The 17,498-nt window shown below is 42.6% G+C and overlaps 1 protein-coding gene across 2 annotated transcripts in view; it reads left to right on the top strand.

Annotated features, from left to right (window-relative positions):
* Positions 1 to 17,498, top strand: part of B4GALNT4 (beta-1,4-N-acetyl-galactosaminyltransferase 4) — a 152,583-nt gene that overhangs the window by 125,132 nt on the left and 9,953 nt on the right. Inside the window, exons 17-20 of one of the 2 annotated variants that reach the window (XM_073604683.1) lie at positions 5,721 to 5,874; positions 13,444 to 13,516; positions 13,595 to 13,748; positions 17,203 to 17,329. In XM_073604683.1, coding sequence (XP_073460784.1) covers positions 5,721 to 5,874; positions 13,444 to 13,516; positions 13,595 to 13,748; positions 17,203 to 17,329 — 508 coding nt within the window. Of the gene's footprint in view, positions 1 to 5,720; positions 5,875 to 9,864; positions 9,994 to 13,443; positions 13,517 to 13,594; positions 13,749 to 17,202; positions 17,330 to 17,498 lie in introns of those variants that run through there. The other variant, XM_073604684.1, reaches the window with a different exon arrangement.

A 17,498-nucleotide genomic window follows, 5' to 3' on the forward strand; every position in this document is an offset into this window, starting at 1 on the left:
CCCTGCGCCCCAAGGGCTCCACCTCACAACCGAGGGACATTATTTGCAGGATTAATTCATACCCCCTGAAGGAGGACATCATGAGGCAAGCCCGACTAGCCCGCAAAGTAACCTATAAAGATGCCCAGGTACAACTATACCCAGATCTTTCATGGATCACATTGCAAAAACGAAGACTACTCCAACCACTGCTACGTCTACTACAGGACGAAAACATCAACTATCGTTGGGGATTCCCCTTCAGCCTTACAGCCAAAACCCAAGGCAAATCTGCTGTCTTAAGATACCCGGAGGACATAGACACCTTTTGTGAAACCATCGGAATCTCCGTCCCTCGACTCCCAGACTGGGATCTGATCACCGCCCCGCCTGCACCACCCACAATATGGCAGAAAGTGCCTTCTTCCAACCGATCCCGGAACAGAGAAGCACCACGCAAGAGTGCCAAGCAAAAGAATGGTTGACTCCAGTGAAGGTCCCCGCACTCTATATCATCTATTGATGAACAGTTTTTCTTTTTTCCCGCCTGGTCCCGCGGGAGATCTAGCCCTGGACAATGTAGCAAATTTAGTCCCCCCTTATGTGCGCCCTAGTTTTATACCTTAGTCTGCAAAATGGGCATGTCTCAGTAGAGACCCGAGAGATTAGGAACTCCCACTCCTAGTCACCCCTCTCCTGGTTATATGTTAGCAATGTTAATTGTTTTACAATTCATGTTCTACATAACCAATTTTGGGCCCCAGTGCATCCGACCGACGGGCCCCTCGGGACCTTTGTTGGGAGGATCCCTGGAATCCCACATCGACCTAGGCCCTTTCGCCTCTCAAGGTCGAGACATGTTAACTATACAAGTTTATAAATGTTTCGCATGTACTAATCACCTTTTCTTCTTTTCACCCTCTTTCCTTTCATTTCCTCTCCCACCCATCCTTCCACTACCGTATGACATACTCCACAATCGGTGGAGCCTGTGTGGTTCTCCTCTCGAGGAATGCGTATCATTGACCTACAACCTCCGAAACTTCTCCTCCACATCAGGTAAGGCATACCCCCTCACTCATTTAGTATCATGGCCAAGATCTTATCACTAAACGTACACGGCCTAAACTCCAATAAAAAAAGACACTTGGCATTGAGAGAATTTAAACAATCAGGGGCAGACATCGTTCTGGTCCAAGAGACACACTTTGATAAAGGGGGTTCATTTACATTCGCCTCTAAACAATATTCCCAAATATACCACTCCTCAGGTCTACACAAAAGAGCGGGGGTTGCAATCCTCATTAAGAACGGGGCCCCCTTCACCTGTACAACTCAGTACAGTGATCCACACGGCCATTTTGTTATCCTACAGGGACATTGGCAACAACAAGCAATCACCCTTTGCGCCCTATATGCTCCCAACGTTAAACAACACAACTTTCTGTCCAAAGTCCTCACTCGCCTCTTTAAACTCGAGCACGGGATGCTGGTGATAGGGGGTGACTTTAACCTACTCCACTCCACACTAATGGATCGCCAGGTGGTGAGCCCCAGGGCGACATCAGCTCGAGCCCTCCGAGACTCGAGGCTTTTTCGTAAACTCACTAGAAGATATGCTCTTTTTGACGCCTGGAGGGCCCTCCACCCTGGCGATAGACAATACACGTTTTACTCGGCCCCCCACCAGACACATTCACGTATCGATTATTTTTTTGTAAATAACCACACGCTTAGAAACACACGAGAGGCACAGATACTCCCGATGTCGTGGTCGGACCATGCGCCTATTTTACTCAAGCTGGCAATAGGATCTCCCCACTGTAGACCCTATAATTGGAAATTAAATACATATCTTCTTCAGCATCCCCCATCGCAAATGGAACTTGTCACCACCCTGAAACACTATTTCACAGAGAATAACACTCCTGATGTATCCACTCCCATACTCTGGGAAGCCCACAAGGCAGTACTTAGAGGCAGATGTATAGCACTGTCATCTGCCATGAAAAAAGATGCCCAAATCACTAAAATTCAAACTGAAAAAGAACTTAGAACGTTAGAAATTCAACTGCAAAAAGCTCCTACATTATCCCTTCTCAAGAAAATCATACACTTGAGATCTATTCTGAGTGATCTGGCAATGGGACGAGTGGAAAAGGCTATCATTAGGCTTAGACAAAAGTACTACGACAAGGGCAACAAAGCCCACTCCCTACTAGCGAGAAAATTACGAGATAATGCACATGTGAACACGCCACACCAGATTAAAAATAAACAAGGATCTCTGATGTCCCACCCCAAAGACATTGTCAATACTTTTGCGGATTACTATCAAGAACTCTACAATAATCCTCACATACCTAGTAAACCCCTACCTCCCGATCTACATCAACACATGCAGCAATACCTTGCACAAAGTGGAGTTCCACAAATACAAACATCGGATCTAGCAACTTTAAACGTGCCGATTACCGAAGAAGAAATAGAACAAACCATTAAAACCCTTCCATCACACAAGGCCCCAGGTCCGGATGGACTGCCTTATGAATACTATAAGGCCTTTCTCCCTATCCTTCTACCCCATATGTGCAAACTTTTTAACGCCTTCTATCGAGACTCTCCCATCCCCCCTGATATGCAGCGATCATTTATCACTGTGATACCTAAACCAGATAGGGATCCCACCCTATGCGCCAACTACAGACCCATCGCCTTACTGAATTCGGACCTAAAAATCTTCACAAAGCTGTTATCAATCCGCTTGAACATGATTCTCCCATCCCTTATCCATAAGGATCAAGTGGGCTTTGTCCCCCTTAGACAAGCGGGAGATAACACCAGAAAGGTGATTGATCTGATAGACGTGGCAAATAGAGAGAAATCAGAATCCTTGCTGCTTAGTTTAGATGCCGAAAAGGCCTTTGACCGCCTGGGGTGGCCCTTCTTATTTGCAACACTACAGCATGTGGGGTTCCAAGGACCCTTTATGAGAGCCATACAACACCTATATTTCAAGCCCTCTGCTCAGGTCAGAACACCCTTTGCCATCTCAACTACCTTCCCAATAACCAACGGAACTCGACAGGGATGCCCACTATCACCATTACTATTCGCACTATGCGTCGAACCACTGGCGGCTTCCATCCGAGGCAACCAAAATATACGGGGAATCTCAGTAAGGGGTCGGGAGTACAAGATCTCGCTATTCGCTGACGATGTGATCCTCACTCTGACCCAACCCAGAATTTCTCTCCCAAACCTACATGCAGAACTTAGTCGTTACGGAGCCCTCTCAGGCTATAAAATTAACACTTCTAAATCAGAAGCCCTCCCAATCAATATCCCAGACGAAGAAACAGCACACTTAAAAACCAACTTTAGCTATCACTGGAAAGACACTTCCCTGAAATATTTAGGAATACATATCACCCCAAAGTTTAACACCCTGTATCAGGAGAACTTCCCCCCCCTTTTCCGCTCCATCAGAATCCTGCTAACTAGCTGGAAAAAACACCATATCTCCCTGCTGGGCCGGATCGCATCTATTAAGATGACGATCCTCCCGAAATTATTGTACCTATTCCAAACATTACCAATTCCTATCCCCCCCAAGCACTTGAATAAACTCCAATCTGATCTGCTTAAATTCACCTGGAATTATAAGAGACACAGAATCCCTCAATCAGTTATGATGGCAGCACGCTCAGACGGTGGTCTTGCCTTTCCCAATCTTACCAAATATTATCAAGCAGCCCAACTTCGAGCGATAGCATCATGGTTCACGCAAAGATCCTATAACAGATGGATAGAGATAGAAAAAATATGGCTAGCCCCAACCCACCCTAACAGCCTGCTATGGAGTGCGGGGGCAGAGGTGCCCTCCGAAAGACTATTGGGACCTATGACCCAACTCCGACGCCTATGGCACAAACTATCCCGCTTACACACATTGGCCTCAGATAAATCAGTCCTAACATCGTTCGTCTGTAACCCCAAAATTCCAGACAGCCTCACCCACCAGATGTCATATCCGTGGACATCACGTAATCTCTTCCATTACGGAGCCCTTGTAGACCCCAGATCCCGCAAGCTGCTATCCTACCCTGACCTACAGACTAAGTTTGACCTACCGCGACAAACGTTCTACAGCTACATGCAAATACGCCACTATGCCATGTCCATAGCGCCTGACCTACAGTTCTCCCCCCCATCACCCTTTGAAACTCTAATCCTGGCAGGCACGGCCCAGAAAGGGTTAATTTCTGATATCTACAAAATATTAAATGCCTATCCATTAGAAATCAAAGGTAAACATAACTATATGATTAAATGGGAAAAGGCTCTCGGGGAGGAACTGCCCATGGAGCAATGGCAGGCGGTATGGACACAAGCAGCAAAAAGTTCCCTCTGCACTCTATATAAAGAAAATACCTATAAAATTCTCCTCTACTGGTACATGACTCCGGATACCCTCCATGCCATATACCCGTCTAGTTCAGATCGCTGCTGGCGATGTCAAAAAGACAGAGGGACCCTCCTCCACATATATTGGGACTGTCCACTGATAACCCCATTTTGGGATAAGGTTCGACAACTTTTGGTTCGCTTACTGGAGACACAGATCCCTATGACCCCCAAATTCTTCCTGTTAGGAATCTCACAATTAAAGATCCCCAAGGTACAAAAAAAACTCATACGACACATCCTCACAGCAGCACGTTGTCTTATTGCTCTACACTGGAAAAAAACCCTCCCCCCCACACTTGAAACCTTATACACTAGAATCAAAGATGTGGAGTTGATGGAGAAGATGACAGCCCGGATACAGGACAGGTTGGAGATACATAATAAAGTATGGGAGCTGTGGCATCTTCGAGAGGACCCACCATAAAAAAAGTAAACGAACTATACAATCACCCCCCTTCCCTTCTTCTTTCATTTCTTCTTTTCCCCCTCTCTTTCACTATCCTTCTACTCTACTACGAGTGTTTCAGTTTTTCGCTTAGTTATAAGCAACCTAGAAGATGAAAATAAAATAGGAGCTAAAGGAAAGGAGGGAGGAGAGAGAGAACCTAGTGTATTTGTACTCTTTGTTTCTCCTTCTTTTATTGTATGACAGACATATTTCATCTATTACCTTTGTTATATTTTGTACTTCTGTACCGCAAAATATTATAATAAAAAAAAAAAAAGTTATTTGAAAAAAAAAAAAAAAAAGATTCTAACTACCAGCAAGAATGAGTCCTTACATTTAAAGAGCACCTGTCATTTCAGATCCATCATGGCAGCGCCTGTTAGAGGGCATCCACTCACCTGCTGCCGCCACGTCCCTTACCTTGGTGTATCACTGCCGCATCACCAGCCGTCCCCATTAAAGTGAAAAGGACTGTCAGTGAGTCAACAGCGGGTCAGAGGAGAAGCCGCTGCAGGACAGTGATGCCAGTTGCTCTTTAAAAATGATGATTTCAATCATGCCTTTTTACTAGTGATTTAAATCGTCTTGATTTAAATCAAATTAACCCTGTTCACAATGCTTTGTTTTGTGCTTTCAACGTCCATCAGACTTCCATATCTACAGCAATTGCAACTGGACTTGGAGATTAAGAACACATTATTATGATGAACCTGTTTTGGCTACACTTGTGGAACCACTCAGTCACTTGGTCAGTGCTGCTAGCACTTGGAAAAGATTGTTTTTTGTTTTTGTATTGATTTTTTTGTTTTCTTGGTTTTTACAGTGAAGAACCAAGCTCGCTGGGTCCAGCAACTTATCAATGATCTTGAGTTCCTGTATTTAAAGACCCATGATGCCCAGTTCAGTCTTATCTTGGTGGATTACGACAGTGACGATATGGATGTAGAGCAGGCATTACGCCATGCTAAATTGCCAAGGTATCCGTTTTCTATAGTTCTTGTTTGACAAGTGTTGGCATGTCAGAAGCACAGACAGTATTAAAGTTTTATTTGGCAGGATACCACATTCCTGACCTGATGGACAGTAATAGGACTTGGCAAGTAAATACCCAGCTGTGCTCCTCCATACCTCTCTCTCCTTATCTTAATGGCTACACTAATAAGGCATTTACTGACATGGATTTCTAGTTTATATGACTGATATACAGTACTGTGAAAAAGTATTTGTCCCCTTCCTGATTTTACGCATATTTGTCACACTTAAATGATTCAGATCATCAAACAAGATTTAATATTACACAAAGATAACCCAAATACAAAATCCAGTTTTTATTAAGGGAAAACAGCTGTCCAAACCTGCCTGACCCTATGTAAAAAAAGTAATTGCCCCTTAAAATAACTGGTTGTGCCACCCTTGGCGGCAACAACTGCAAGCAAGCGTTTGTGATAACTGGCAATGAGTCTTTCACATCGCTGTGGGGGAATTTTGGCCCACTCTTCTTTGTAGAACTGTTTAATTCAGCTGCATTGGAGGTTTTTAGAACATAAATGGCCTGTTTAAGGTCATGCCACAGCATCTCAATCAGATTTAAGTCCAGACTTTGACTAGGTCACTCCAAAACCTTGATTTTTTTATTTTGAGCCATTTAAAGGTGGACTTGCTGGTGTTTCAGATCATTGTCCTGCTACATAACCCAAGTGTGCTTGAGGTCACAAACTGATGGCTGGACATTCTCCTTGAGGATTTTCTGGTAGAGCGCAGAATTCATGGTTCCATGAATGATAGCAAGTCCAGATCCTGAAACTGTAACGGGATGCACACCTTCCAAAAAGTTCAACTTTTGTCTCATCAGTACACAGAATATTTGCCCAAAAGTCTTGGGGATCATCAAGATGTTTTTTGGCAAATGTAAGTCTGTGTTTTTGGTAAGTAGTGGCTTTCGCCTTGGAACTCTCCCATGGATGCCATTTTTGCCCAGTTTCTTTCTTATTGTTAAATCATGAACACTGACCTTAACCACTTGCCGACCGCCTTCCGTATATATACTGCAGCAAGGCAACTCTGTCCGCCGGCCACCCGCGATCACGGTACAGAGAGGCAGAATGGGGATCTGCCTATGTAAACAAGGTACAGTAGATCCCCATTCTGACCGGGGACAACTCAGAGATCTGCTGTTCCTAGTGATCTGGAACAGCGATCTCTGTGTGGTCCCAGCAAGCCCATCTCCGGCACAGTTAGAACACACCCAGGGAACACAGTTAACCCCTCTATCGCCCCCTAGTGTTGACCCCTTCCCTGCCAGTGTCATTTATAAATTGATCAGTGCATTTTTTAGCACTGATCACTGTAATGTCACTGGTCCCCAAAAAGTATCACTTGGGGTCAGATTTTCCAGCTGCAAGGTCACAGTCCTGCTAAAAATCACAGACCGCCGCCATTACTAGTAAAAAAAATTAAAAGTCCCTAAATATATCCCCTATTTTGTAGACGCTATATCTTTTGCGCAAACCAATCAATATACACTTATTGCGACTTTTTTTTTTTTTAAATATGTTTTTTGTTTATAGCACAAAATAAAAACCGCAGAGATGATCAAATACCACCAAAAGAGAGCTCTATTTGTGGGAAAAAAAGGACATTAATTTTGTTTGGGTACAGCGTTGCACGACTGCGCTATTGTCAATCAAAATGACACACAGTGTCGTATCGCAAAAAATGGCCTGGTTAAAGCAGAGTTCCACCCAAAAGTGGAAGTTCCACTTTAAGGACTCCCAACCCCCTGACATGCCACATTTGGCATGTCATTTTTTTGGGGGGGGGGGAGAGGGTACCTAGTTTTGACAGGTACCCAGCTCCCAGTTCTGCTCGGGCTGCCTAGGCGATTCGAGCGGAAGTTCTCCTCTCCCCTTCCCTCCCTGCAATCTTCTGGGACATGTCACAGGTCCCAGAAGATTGCCCAGCCACTGAGGAGGCACAGCGTGCAGTGCGCACCTGTCTGTGAAGCCGCAAGATGTCACAGCTGGGTGCCCACACTTGTGATGCACACCCGGCTGTGAAGCCACAACCTGTCACAGCCGGGCGGCCGCATCACTGGATCATGGGACAGGTGAGTGTGTGTTTATTGAAAGTCAGCAGCTACACTTTTTGTAAAATAACTGGAACTCCACTTTAAGTGAGGCCCGTATTTCTTTAGATGTTCTGGGTTCTTTTTTGATTCCCCTGGAGGAGTCATCGGTGTGCTCTTGGAGTAATTTTGGTAGGTTGGCCACTCCTGAGAAGGTTCACCACTGCTCCAAGTTTTCTCCATTTGTGAATAATGGCTCTCACTGTGGTTTGCTGGAGTCCCAAAGCCATTTAGAGTGCTTCACTTTGTCAGACAGCTTCTATTTAGGCCCCTTTCACACTTGTATGACTTGTCCTGCGACCTGGGACTACAAAGTCACGACAAGTCGTTACCCATGATTTCCAATGACAACCATTCATATTAGTACGACTTCAAGTCGTGCCGACTTCAAAGTAGACCTTGCACTGCTTTTGTCCTTGACTTTGATGCGAGTTACACAGGCATTCCCTAAAGTTGCGGCAAAATCGCACGACTTTGAAGTCTCGGTAGTGTGAAAGGGGCCTTAAGTGATTTCATGATTCAATAGGTCTGGTACTAATCAGGCCTGGGTGTGGCAAGTAAAATTTCACTCCGCATTCCAAAAAATGTGGTTAATTACAGTTAATTCATGATTTAGCAGGGGAGGCGATTACTTTTTCACAGCACTGTAGCTGATATTGCTGTAGCAGATATAGTGTAAATTACATTACATTTGTGGTAGCAGCATCATTTTTAGTAGCATCTTCTGAATTTTGTTCACAAATCCATAACTTCATTTAAGCATGTATACATTACTAGTTTTTGCTAAATGACCAAAACACTGGAGTTCTGTGTTTACTTTCAGTCACGTAATCTAGTCTACAACATCATTTTACTTGTGTCTCAAGGACACATCTAGGAATTACATATAGTAGCATTTTGATAGATGTGGCCTCTCACACATTGTGAGGTTGAAAATTTCCATGCAGCTTCTGGAAAGTGAATAGTAATTCTCATGGTGAATCTGTTATCTCCAAATAAAAATGAAAAATAATTTGTTTTATTTGCTGTATATCTGCTACATTATATATACTTCCTAGAGGACTTCAAGTGCATATGTGCCAAAACTATGGAAATTTAAAGCTGAAGTTTAGTGTCTAGTGTTTCTTCTTCCTTTTTTTTTTTTTTTTTTTGCCTGCTCTCCTCTGCCCTATTTGCCTTTTTTAATATGGCTATTATTACTGCTCTCCCACAATGCATTGCGTTCTGTGAATGGAGGTGGAGTTTGAATGACAGGATCTTCATCATTCATTCACAGAATTGATTGGGCTTTGGGGGAGTAGTAATATGAGCTCTCTGAAGGATGGAGAGTGCAGAACAAGCTGAGCGAGTGGTGTCGCTTTTCTCCATAGCAACATTTGTTACTATTACACATAACTATGGTATTTGGTGCTGTATCGCCTAATGCAAAAAGAAAAAAAAATGTATACCTTTTTTTTTTTTTTTTTTATTTTTTTTTTTCCTTTCTGCTTCTGAGCAATTTTTAAATTATTAATTTCACTGATCTTATTAGCTGCTTGTACTGTGAAGTAATTCACAAAAATACTGAAAGGTCACAACAGTTAGATTTCGTGTTTCTTAAGCCTCGTACACACGATCGGATTTTCCGCAGACAAAACCTTGCACTTTTGTCCGAAGCGCGTTGGCCAGGAACTTGTCTTGCATACAAATGGCAAGGAATTGTCAGCCAACAAACACGAACGTAGTGACAAATTACGTGTTTTTTTCAGCTCTTTTTCGCCACCCTTTGGGCTCCTTCTGCTAATTTTGTGTTAGTAGATGTTTGGTGAGTGTTGATTTGCGCTTTTCATTTTGTGCTTTTCAGCTCATTTCTGAACAGCCGTTCTTTAACCAGACATGTTGCGGAATCGGAGGAGATAACATGTTAATTATTATTGGCCTTGGAGTTATTGCTTTGACCCAAGTCCAGGAACAGGAGGAGGAGGATTTCTTGGACCAAAAATTGGTTGCTTTATTAATCGTGACCAATTATGTCATATGCTTATGCTGCAGGAGCTCCAGGATAATAATCCGGATGATTTTCGGAATTATCTCCGGATGACCGACCCCTGCTTTCACCAACTCTTGGCATTGTTGACCAAAAGCAGGACGCATGCATGAGGCTTTTATTTTATTTTTTGGTTGAATAATTATTTGATTTGGTATATTTTCTATATTTTTGGATTCATAGAATGCACTTTTTGGTTAAGTTCTATTGGCAGATAGCATGTCTAATTTTATTTGTTTTCTTTTTTTAATGCACAATAAAAAAAAATTGTGTAGAATAATACTTGGCTATGTGTTTTACTTCAAATGACAGTTTGGGAGTAGGCAGTTACATTTAAAAAAAATGCAATGTAAAATTAACAAGGGACACCAACATAGCTGTATCTTTAAAAACTATGGGATAATGGTGTTGTGGTAACTTGCCCAAAAAAAAAAAAAACAAGCATAATAATAATATTCTTGATATCACTAGAAAATAAAAGCCTTTTAAAATAAGTTTGGCAGAACTCCATCGGTGTCACCAGCAAAGCAACTTTATTATTATCCCATTAAAGAAGAAGAGAATGTGCGCTGCATTTCTAGATTTCAATTTGCCGCGTCACAAATCTTAATTCTCCATTACAAACGCTAGTTTACAAGACCGGCCTCTTCTGGCTCGTCCTTGCTTCCGAGCATGCGTGTTTGTACTTTGGACTTTTGTCCAATGGACTTGTGTACACACGCTCGGAAAATCCAACAGACTATTGTCCGCAAAATTTTAAAGCCTGCCATCCAACATTTGTCCGCGGAAAATCCGACAACAATTGTCCTAAGGAGCGTACAAACGGTCGGATTTTCCTCCAACAACCTGTCATCACACAATTCCCATCAGAAAATCTGATCGTGTGTACGAGGCTTAACAGCTAATGTTTCAGCGATTTATGAAAAAGGTTCCTGCACTACTTTTTATCAGTTTCATTGTGACTTACATAGACTTCTGTTAAATGAAATTGGCAGTGCAATTCGTACTATTGTGCAGCTTTGAAATTGCAATGAAGCAGCGTAATTTCAAAGCTGCACCAGGGTGAATGGGGACTAAATGTGCATATGCTGGGCACAAGTTCACAGGCTTCTGGACATATGCATATGAACAGTTCCTCTCCTCCATTGTGGGTGCTCCAGCTCGAATGGCTGTTGGTCTGACGAGGTGATCATTTTGCAATCTGGATCCGGTCAGAGCATTTACTGCTTCACCTAACTGGTCTCTGGCAACTGTTGCAGCAAACAAAAGCTGCAGAAAAGTTTCAAATAATATTGTTTCATAAGCATCGCTTTGTTATGAATGAGATAAACTGTGGAATAAAATGTTGCACTTTGTATCCACAGTAGGGATGAGCCCGTTGTTCGAGTCGAACAAAAGTTCGACTCGAACATCGGGTGTTCGCCGAGTAGTGAACAATTTGGGGTGTTCGTGACAAATTCGAAAGCCGTGGAACACCCTTTAAAAGTCTATGGGAGAAATCAAAAGTGCTAATTTTAAAGGCTTATATGCATGGTATTGTCATAAAAAGGGTTTCGGGACCTGGGTCCTGCCCCAGGGGACATGTATCAATGCAAAAAAAAAGTTTTAAAAATGGCAGTTTTTTTCGGGAGCAGTGATTTTAATAATGCTTAAAGTGAAACAATAAAAGTGTAATATTCCTTTAAATTTCGTACCTGGGGGGTGTCTATAGTATGCCTGTAAAGTGGTGCATGTTTCCCGTGTTTACAACAGTCCGAGAGCAAAATAACATTTCTAAAGGAAAAAAGTCATTTAAAAGTACTCGCGGCTATAATGAATTGTCGGTCCCGGCAATACACATAAAAGTTCATTGATAAAAACGGCATGGGATTCCCCCACAGGGGAACCCCGAACCAAAGTTTAAAAAAAAAAAATGCGTGGGGGTCCCCCCAAATTTCATACCAGACCCTTCAGGTCTGGTATGGATTTTAAGGGGAACCCCGCGCCAACATTTTTTTTAAAAACGGTGTGGGGTCCCCCCAAAAATCCATACCAGACCCTTATCCGAGCATGCATCCTGGCAGGCCGCAGGAAGGAGGGGGGGACGAGAGAGTGCCCCCCCTCCTGAACCGTACCAGGCCACATGCCCTCAACATTGGGAGGGTGCTTTGGGGTAGCCCCCCAAAGCACCTTGTCCCCATGTTGATGGGGAGAAGGGCCTCATCCCCACAATCCTTGTCCTCTTGTTCACAAAAAAAAAAACTGAACACAGTTATTTGTGTGTGTGTGTGGGGGAGGGGGTAGGGGGTGTCCTGTTATTTTTTGCCATAAAGGCAGGTGTGGCTAGATACTGTAAGTCAACTTTATTATTTACCAAGTGTGTCATTTAAAGAGGATCTTCACCCTAGAGAGAGAGCATTAAAAGTAAGCAGCTGCAAATACTGTAGCTGCTGACTTTAAATAAAAGGAAACTTACCTGTCCAGAAATCCAGCGATGTCCTCCCCCAAACAGTTTTCCAGTCCCCAGCATCGGCACTCGTTTACTGTGAGAAGCCACTTGTGACTTTGCGGCTTCACAGCCAGCTTCCAACTGTGCATGTGTGATCCACGCTGCGCTTTCTGAATAGTCCCACAGCCTTCTGGGACCTGTGATGTCTCCCAGAAAGCTGGTGGCAGAGCGGGGCGAACCGAGTGGGTGCCTATCAAAACTTGGTACCCGCTCTCCAAAAATAATAATAATTTTTTTTTTAATGTGGTAGAGGAGGTGGGGAGGAAGACAAAGCAGAAATTTCCCTTTTAGAGTGAAGTTCTGCTTTAAGCATAGCAGAAGCCGATATAGTTAATATCATGTAAGTACTGAAGAAGAAATGCCTAGATGAAACTTGGCAGAGGAAAAAACTCACGCCTACTTGTAAGAATGATGCCATTTTCTTCCTTCCTGTGAAAGCCCATTGATTTCTCCTGTTACCTAGAACAGCTGTCAGATGGTATCAACTCCACTTCTATTGTATGTCACCTGTCCCAAGAAGTGGGAGTATATGTGCAATGAAAGGAGGCAATTAGGTTCTCCATAGTTTGTACAAACTGGAAGCTGGGTGCAAAGTGACCAGGACTGTGCATGTATGCTACACAAACCGTGAGCGTAGATATTTGTTTTGTTGAAAAGCTGTCTTTTTTCCAAACCATGCACTGAAAACCTTCGTTTTTATCTCCTTGCATAGTACTACAAGATACTACATAAAGAGCTATCCTATAGAGGTGACCGGTTTTCTTCAAATATTAAAGTATCTTTTTATGCACTGCATAAAGTAAGCCATTGATTATCTGCAGATGTCTATATCAAAATGCAGATTTGAAGCCCCTGGACTTTAGAAGTCACAATGCCACCTGTATTAATGCTATCAATTTACTTCTTAGCTATCAGTATCTGAAGAGAAGTGGAAACTTTGAGCGGGCTGCAGGACTACAGGTTGGAGTTGACACTATACAGGTTTGTGACATTTCAAGGGAGTATAAATGAATCCTAAGCATATTACTGCCCTACTATAAATGAGTGTGTGTTTTCCAGGACAATCATAGTATTGTGTTCCTGTGTGACCTGCACATACATTTCCCTCTGTCAGTGCTGGACAGTGTTAGAAAGCATTGCGTGGAGGGTCGTCTGGCCTTTGCTCCGATCGTTATGAGGCTGAGCTGCGGTAGCTCCCCAATGAATCCCAGAGGTGAGAGCATATTTTTGCTTAAATTACTTTCTATCAGTGCGTTTTCTAGCCACCTTTTTCTGATGTGCAATGCTTACTCCTTTGGAAAGTAGAAGTGCTTTTTTCTACATTAGCATAAAGAAAGCCTTTAATAGGTAACACACAGAGGCAGCTTTTGCTGACCCCTAAAAATGCTAGTTACATGACTGTCTCTGGCTTTACTCTCTAACTGATCTGGATCAAGCATGCTACCAGTAGATTTGGATCACCTGATATCCATAGTCCGATCTTGGTAGGAGAAAGGGATGATAAAGGTTAGAAAGACTGATTGTCTGATTGTTTTGTGGAACATAAGGTGAAGCTGAGCCAGTCTGCAAAGAGCTGCTTCTTCTACTGCATGGCTCAAGTAATCCTGCTAAGTCCTATACTTGACTGCTTTCACTTCTCGCTAGAGGTATCAGGCCTGTAGGGGGTGGCCAGGGCTGCTGATAAGGTAGTACAGCCAGCCCTCCTGTACTGGGCCCGGGCCCCATCGGTTCTAAAGTGTGGCCCGGTCACCTGTTGAGCAGGAGAGCCAGCTGTACTGCCTTATTGCTGACACTTGTGAATCGAGTGCAGCAGAGGCTGCGAAGAAAGGGACTGATGAATCTGTCCTCAGTCTCTTTCTCAAATGTGAGACATCAGGGGTCTGTTTAGACCAGGGGTCTCCAAACTTTCTAAACAGAGGGCCAGTTTACTGTCCTTGAGGATTTAGGGGGGCCTGACTGTGGCCTGTGGAAGTAGAAAATGCCCCATCATTGGTTTTAGTGGGAAGAATAGTGCCCCATTGATGGTGTCATTAGGAGGAATAGTGCCCCATCGATGGTGTCATTAGGAGCAATAGTGCCCAATACTTGCCCCATCGACGGTGTCATTAGGAACAATAGTGCCCAATACTTGGTGTCATTTCTAAGAATAGTACCAAAAGGGCCGGATAAAGGTAAGGAAAGGGCCACATCCAGCCCCAGGGCTGCAGTTTGGTGACCACTGGTTTAGACCCCTGAAATTTCACCAAAGCCCCCCTAACAGGGCAGTATAGATACATTTTAAAAAATTGAATTCTAAAAAAAAAAAAAAAGTAAAATTCTAAAAACTGATTTAAAAAAAAATGAAGGCCTTGTTCAAATGTTTTATATTGCCTTCTCACCTCCTGCTTTAAACCCACACTAGCACACCACAACTGCATGCTTTGCACAAGGAGGCGGGGCACTTGCAGAGCAGCGCTATTCAATTGAATGGGTAATTATCAATGACGGTATCATTTCTACAAACTATGAGAATCTTGCGAGCTACCTGTTTTAAAAGTGACAAAATATATAGAAAACAAAATATAATAGACGAGTAATAATGATCGACAGCTGCTATCACTGATTACGTCCCATAAAGTCGTGTAAAATATAAATAAAAAATGTATATGCTGCGCTCCTAACATTAATTCCAACAAATACTTTTAAAGTGCCGTCTTATCAATATTGAGAAAAATGATAATAAAAAAAAGTGATAAACTGACAAAAATTATAATATATTCCAAAACTGTATATAGAGTTTTTTGATTGCTGTGATGATAATTTCTGTATTAAGTGTCACATTCCACAGACAAAATAAAAGTAATAAGCAAACTTTATGAGAGTTAAATATATGGTGCCACAAACGTGAATCATAAAGTGCTATGAGCAACAATCCTTGAGCTTGCACTTTTTGCTTGCTGGATCTTTGACCAAGTGGGAATTTTGACTAAGTGGACACAGCATCAGTGAGCAGTCTAGATACATACAGCTAACTTAGAATCCCTGCATGTTTGACTGAACTTAATTGTGAGGTCACACGCTGTAAGGTGAGCGGCCATTGCCTGAGGGTGGGACACTGCAACACATTATTTTCACGGTTTTATGAAGTCACCATTATACCTTTAATAAGGACTATATACCGATTATGTTGGACTGATCTGTGTTTGATTAGAATGTCACTGTTATATGCACTATAGCACTTCATGATTCACGTTTGTGGCACCAAATATTTAACTCTTATAAAGTTTGCTTATTACTTTTATTTTGTCTGTGGAATGTGACACTTAACACAGAAATTATCATCACAGCAATCAAAAAACTCTATATACAGTTTTGGAATATATTATAATTTTGTCAGTTTATCACGTTATTTTTAATTATTATTATTTTTCTCAATATTGATGTCAGCACTTTTACATATTGTTGACATATTTGTTGGAACTAGTGTTAGGCGATAGCGCAGGGTATAATTTCTGCCATGGCTGAGAAGCATGGCATCACAGCGAAAATATAATTTGACATTTTCGGAGGTGGGGGGGCTCAGCATAATTGTTTCCTCTGGTTGCTAGGCATCGGAGGAGGCATATCCGTAGCTTCCAACTATGGAATAGTGCGTTGGATGTCTGAAAGCCTATGTACAGAAAGTAGGATTCAATGTGACAGCGCTATAAATAAACAAAAAAAAAATTGGTCAACAGTCCATAAAAAACATCAGTGTAGATTCTTTCGAAATACACCTCTCGAAGACAGTGCACCTCCACCACATAGAATGCGCGCTTACCAAAAGGCAAGCTTTAGTAAGCCTGCGGCTAATTTACCCAGCCAGGGCCTCTATCCGGGGAGATGTTGAAAATCCACAGGAAGGGCCACTGGAATAGGACACCAGAAGGACCGGGGAGACTCGAGCATCAACCATCAGAACGATGGACCAGACGTTACCCAGAAAAGCAAGAAGACTCTCCATAGTGTAAAACGTAACAAAGGTTTATTTAAAACTAATAAAATTGCACTTACAAGAAAGTGGAGATAACGATCATAGAGAAACAGCCGGCTGGCTTGCGAACACCTGTCCACTGGATAGCACGATGACATCAGCACGTCAACCTCCCTACGTGCATTTTGTCATATACCCCCCGAGGCCCCCACCGAGGAGGGGGAGTGCAGCTAGGACATGCTCGCGAGAACACCACTCACCTCAGAGCCAAGCCCTCCCGCCAAAAGAGCCGCCTTCCAACTTGCCTGTAGGTGTTAGGGAGGGGTAGGGGATAGATTTACAAGTAGTTAGATTTTGTATTGAATTCTACTTTAATTGTGAAGCATCATGCAGAAAATGTTTTTTTTTTTATTGCAATTTCCTGAACTCAGCACACAGAGTTGATTTCGTGCCCCTTTAATGAAATAGTCTTTGGAATACCCTGTGTGGAGCAAAGAATTTATTAATCTCCAATCTCCAATCTCCATTTAAGAATAGGTCAGTGCAGTATACATGAGAAATTTATTATCATGCAAATATGATTCCTAGGGCTGGTTATAAAATTCCGACTGTTCATCATCCTCTTCCCCGCTGTAATTTTTGTGCGGTATTTGATCTTTAATTGTATATCACATTGACATTCTTCATGTACTCATGCCTTGTTTTATGACTGCAGGCTATTGGGAAGTTAATGGCTTTGGCCTTTTTGGGATTTACAAGTCGGATTTTGATCGTATTGGAGGTATGAATACAGAAGAGTTCAAAGACCGATGGGGAGGAGAAGACTGGGAACTTCTGGACAGGTGCGATGCAGTTTTATAGGGCAGTCTCGCTTTTTTGCTACATCTGTCTTAAAGCATTTTGCTGCTTTTTTTTGTTACTGTTTATAAAATGTGTGTGTGTTTTTGATATAGTGTGGGAGGGGTTAGAATCTCTTTAGGTTTTTAATCCTGCTTGTGACCCCATTGGTGA

This window comes from Aquarana catesbeiana, linkage group LG11, assembly GCF_042186555.1.
Source record: "Aquarana catesbeiana isolate 2022-GZ linkage group LG11, ASM4218655v1, whole genome shotgun sequence".
NCBI classification, from domain to species: domain Eukaryota; kingdom Metazoa; phylum Chordata; class Amphibia; order Anura; family Ranidae; genus Aquarana; species Aquarana catesbeiana.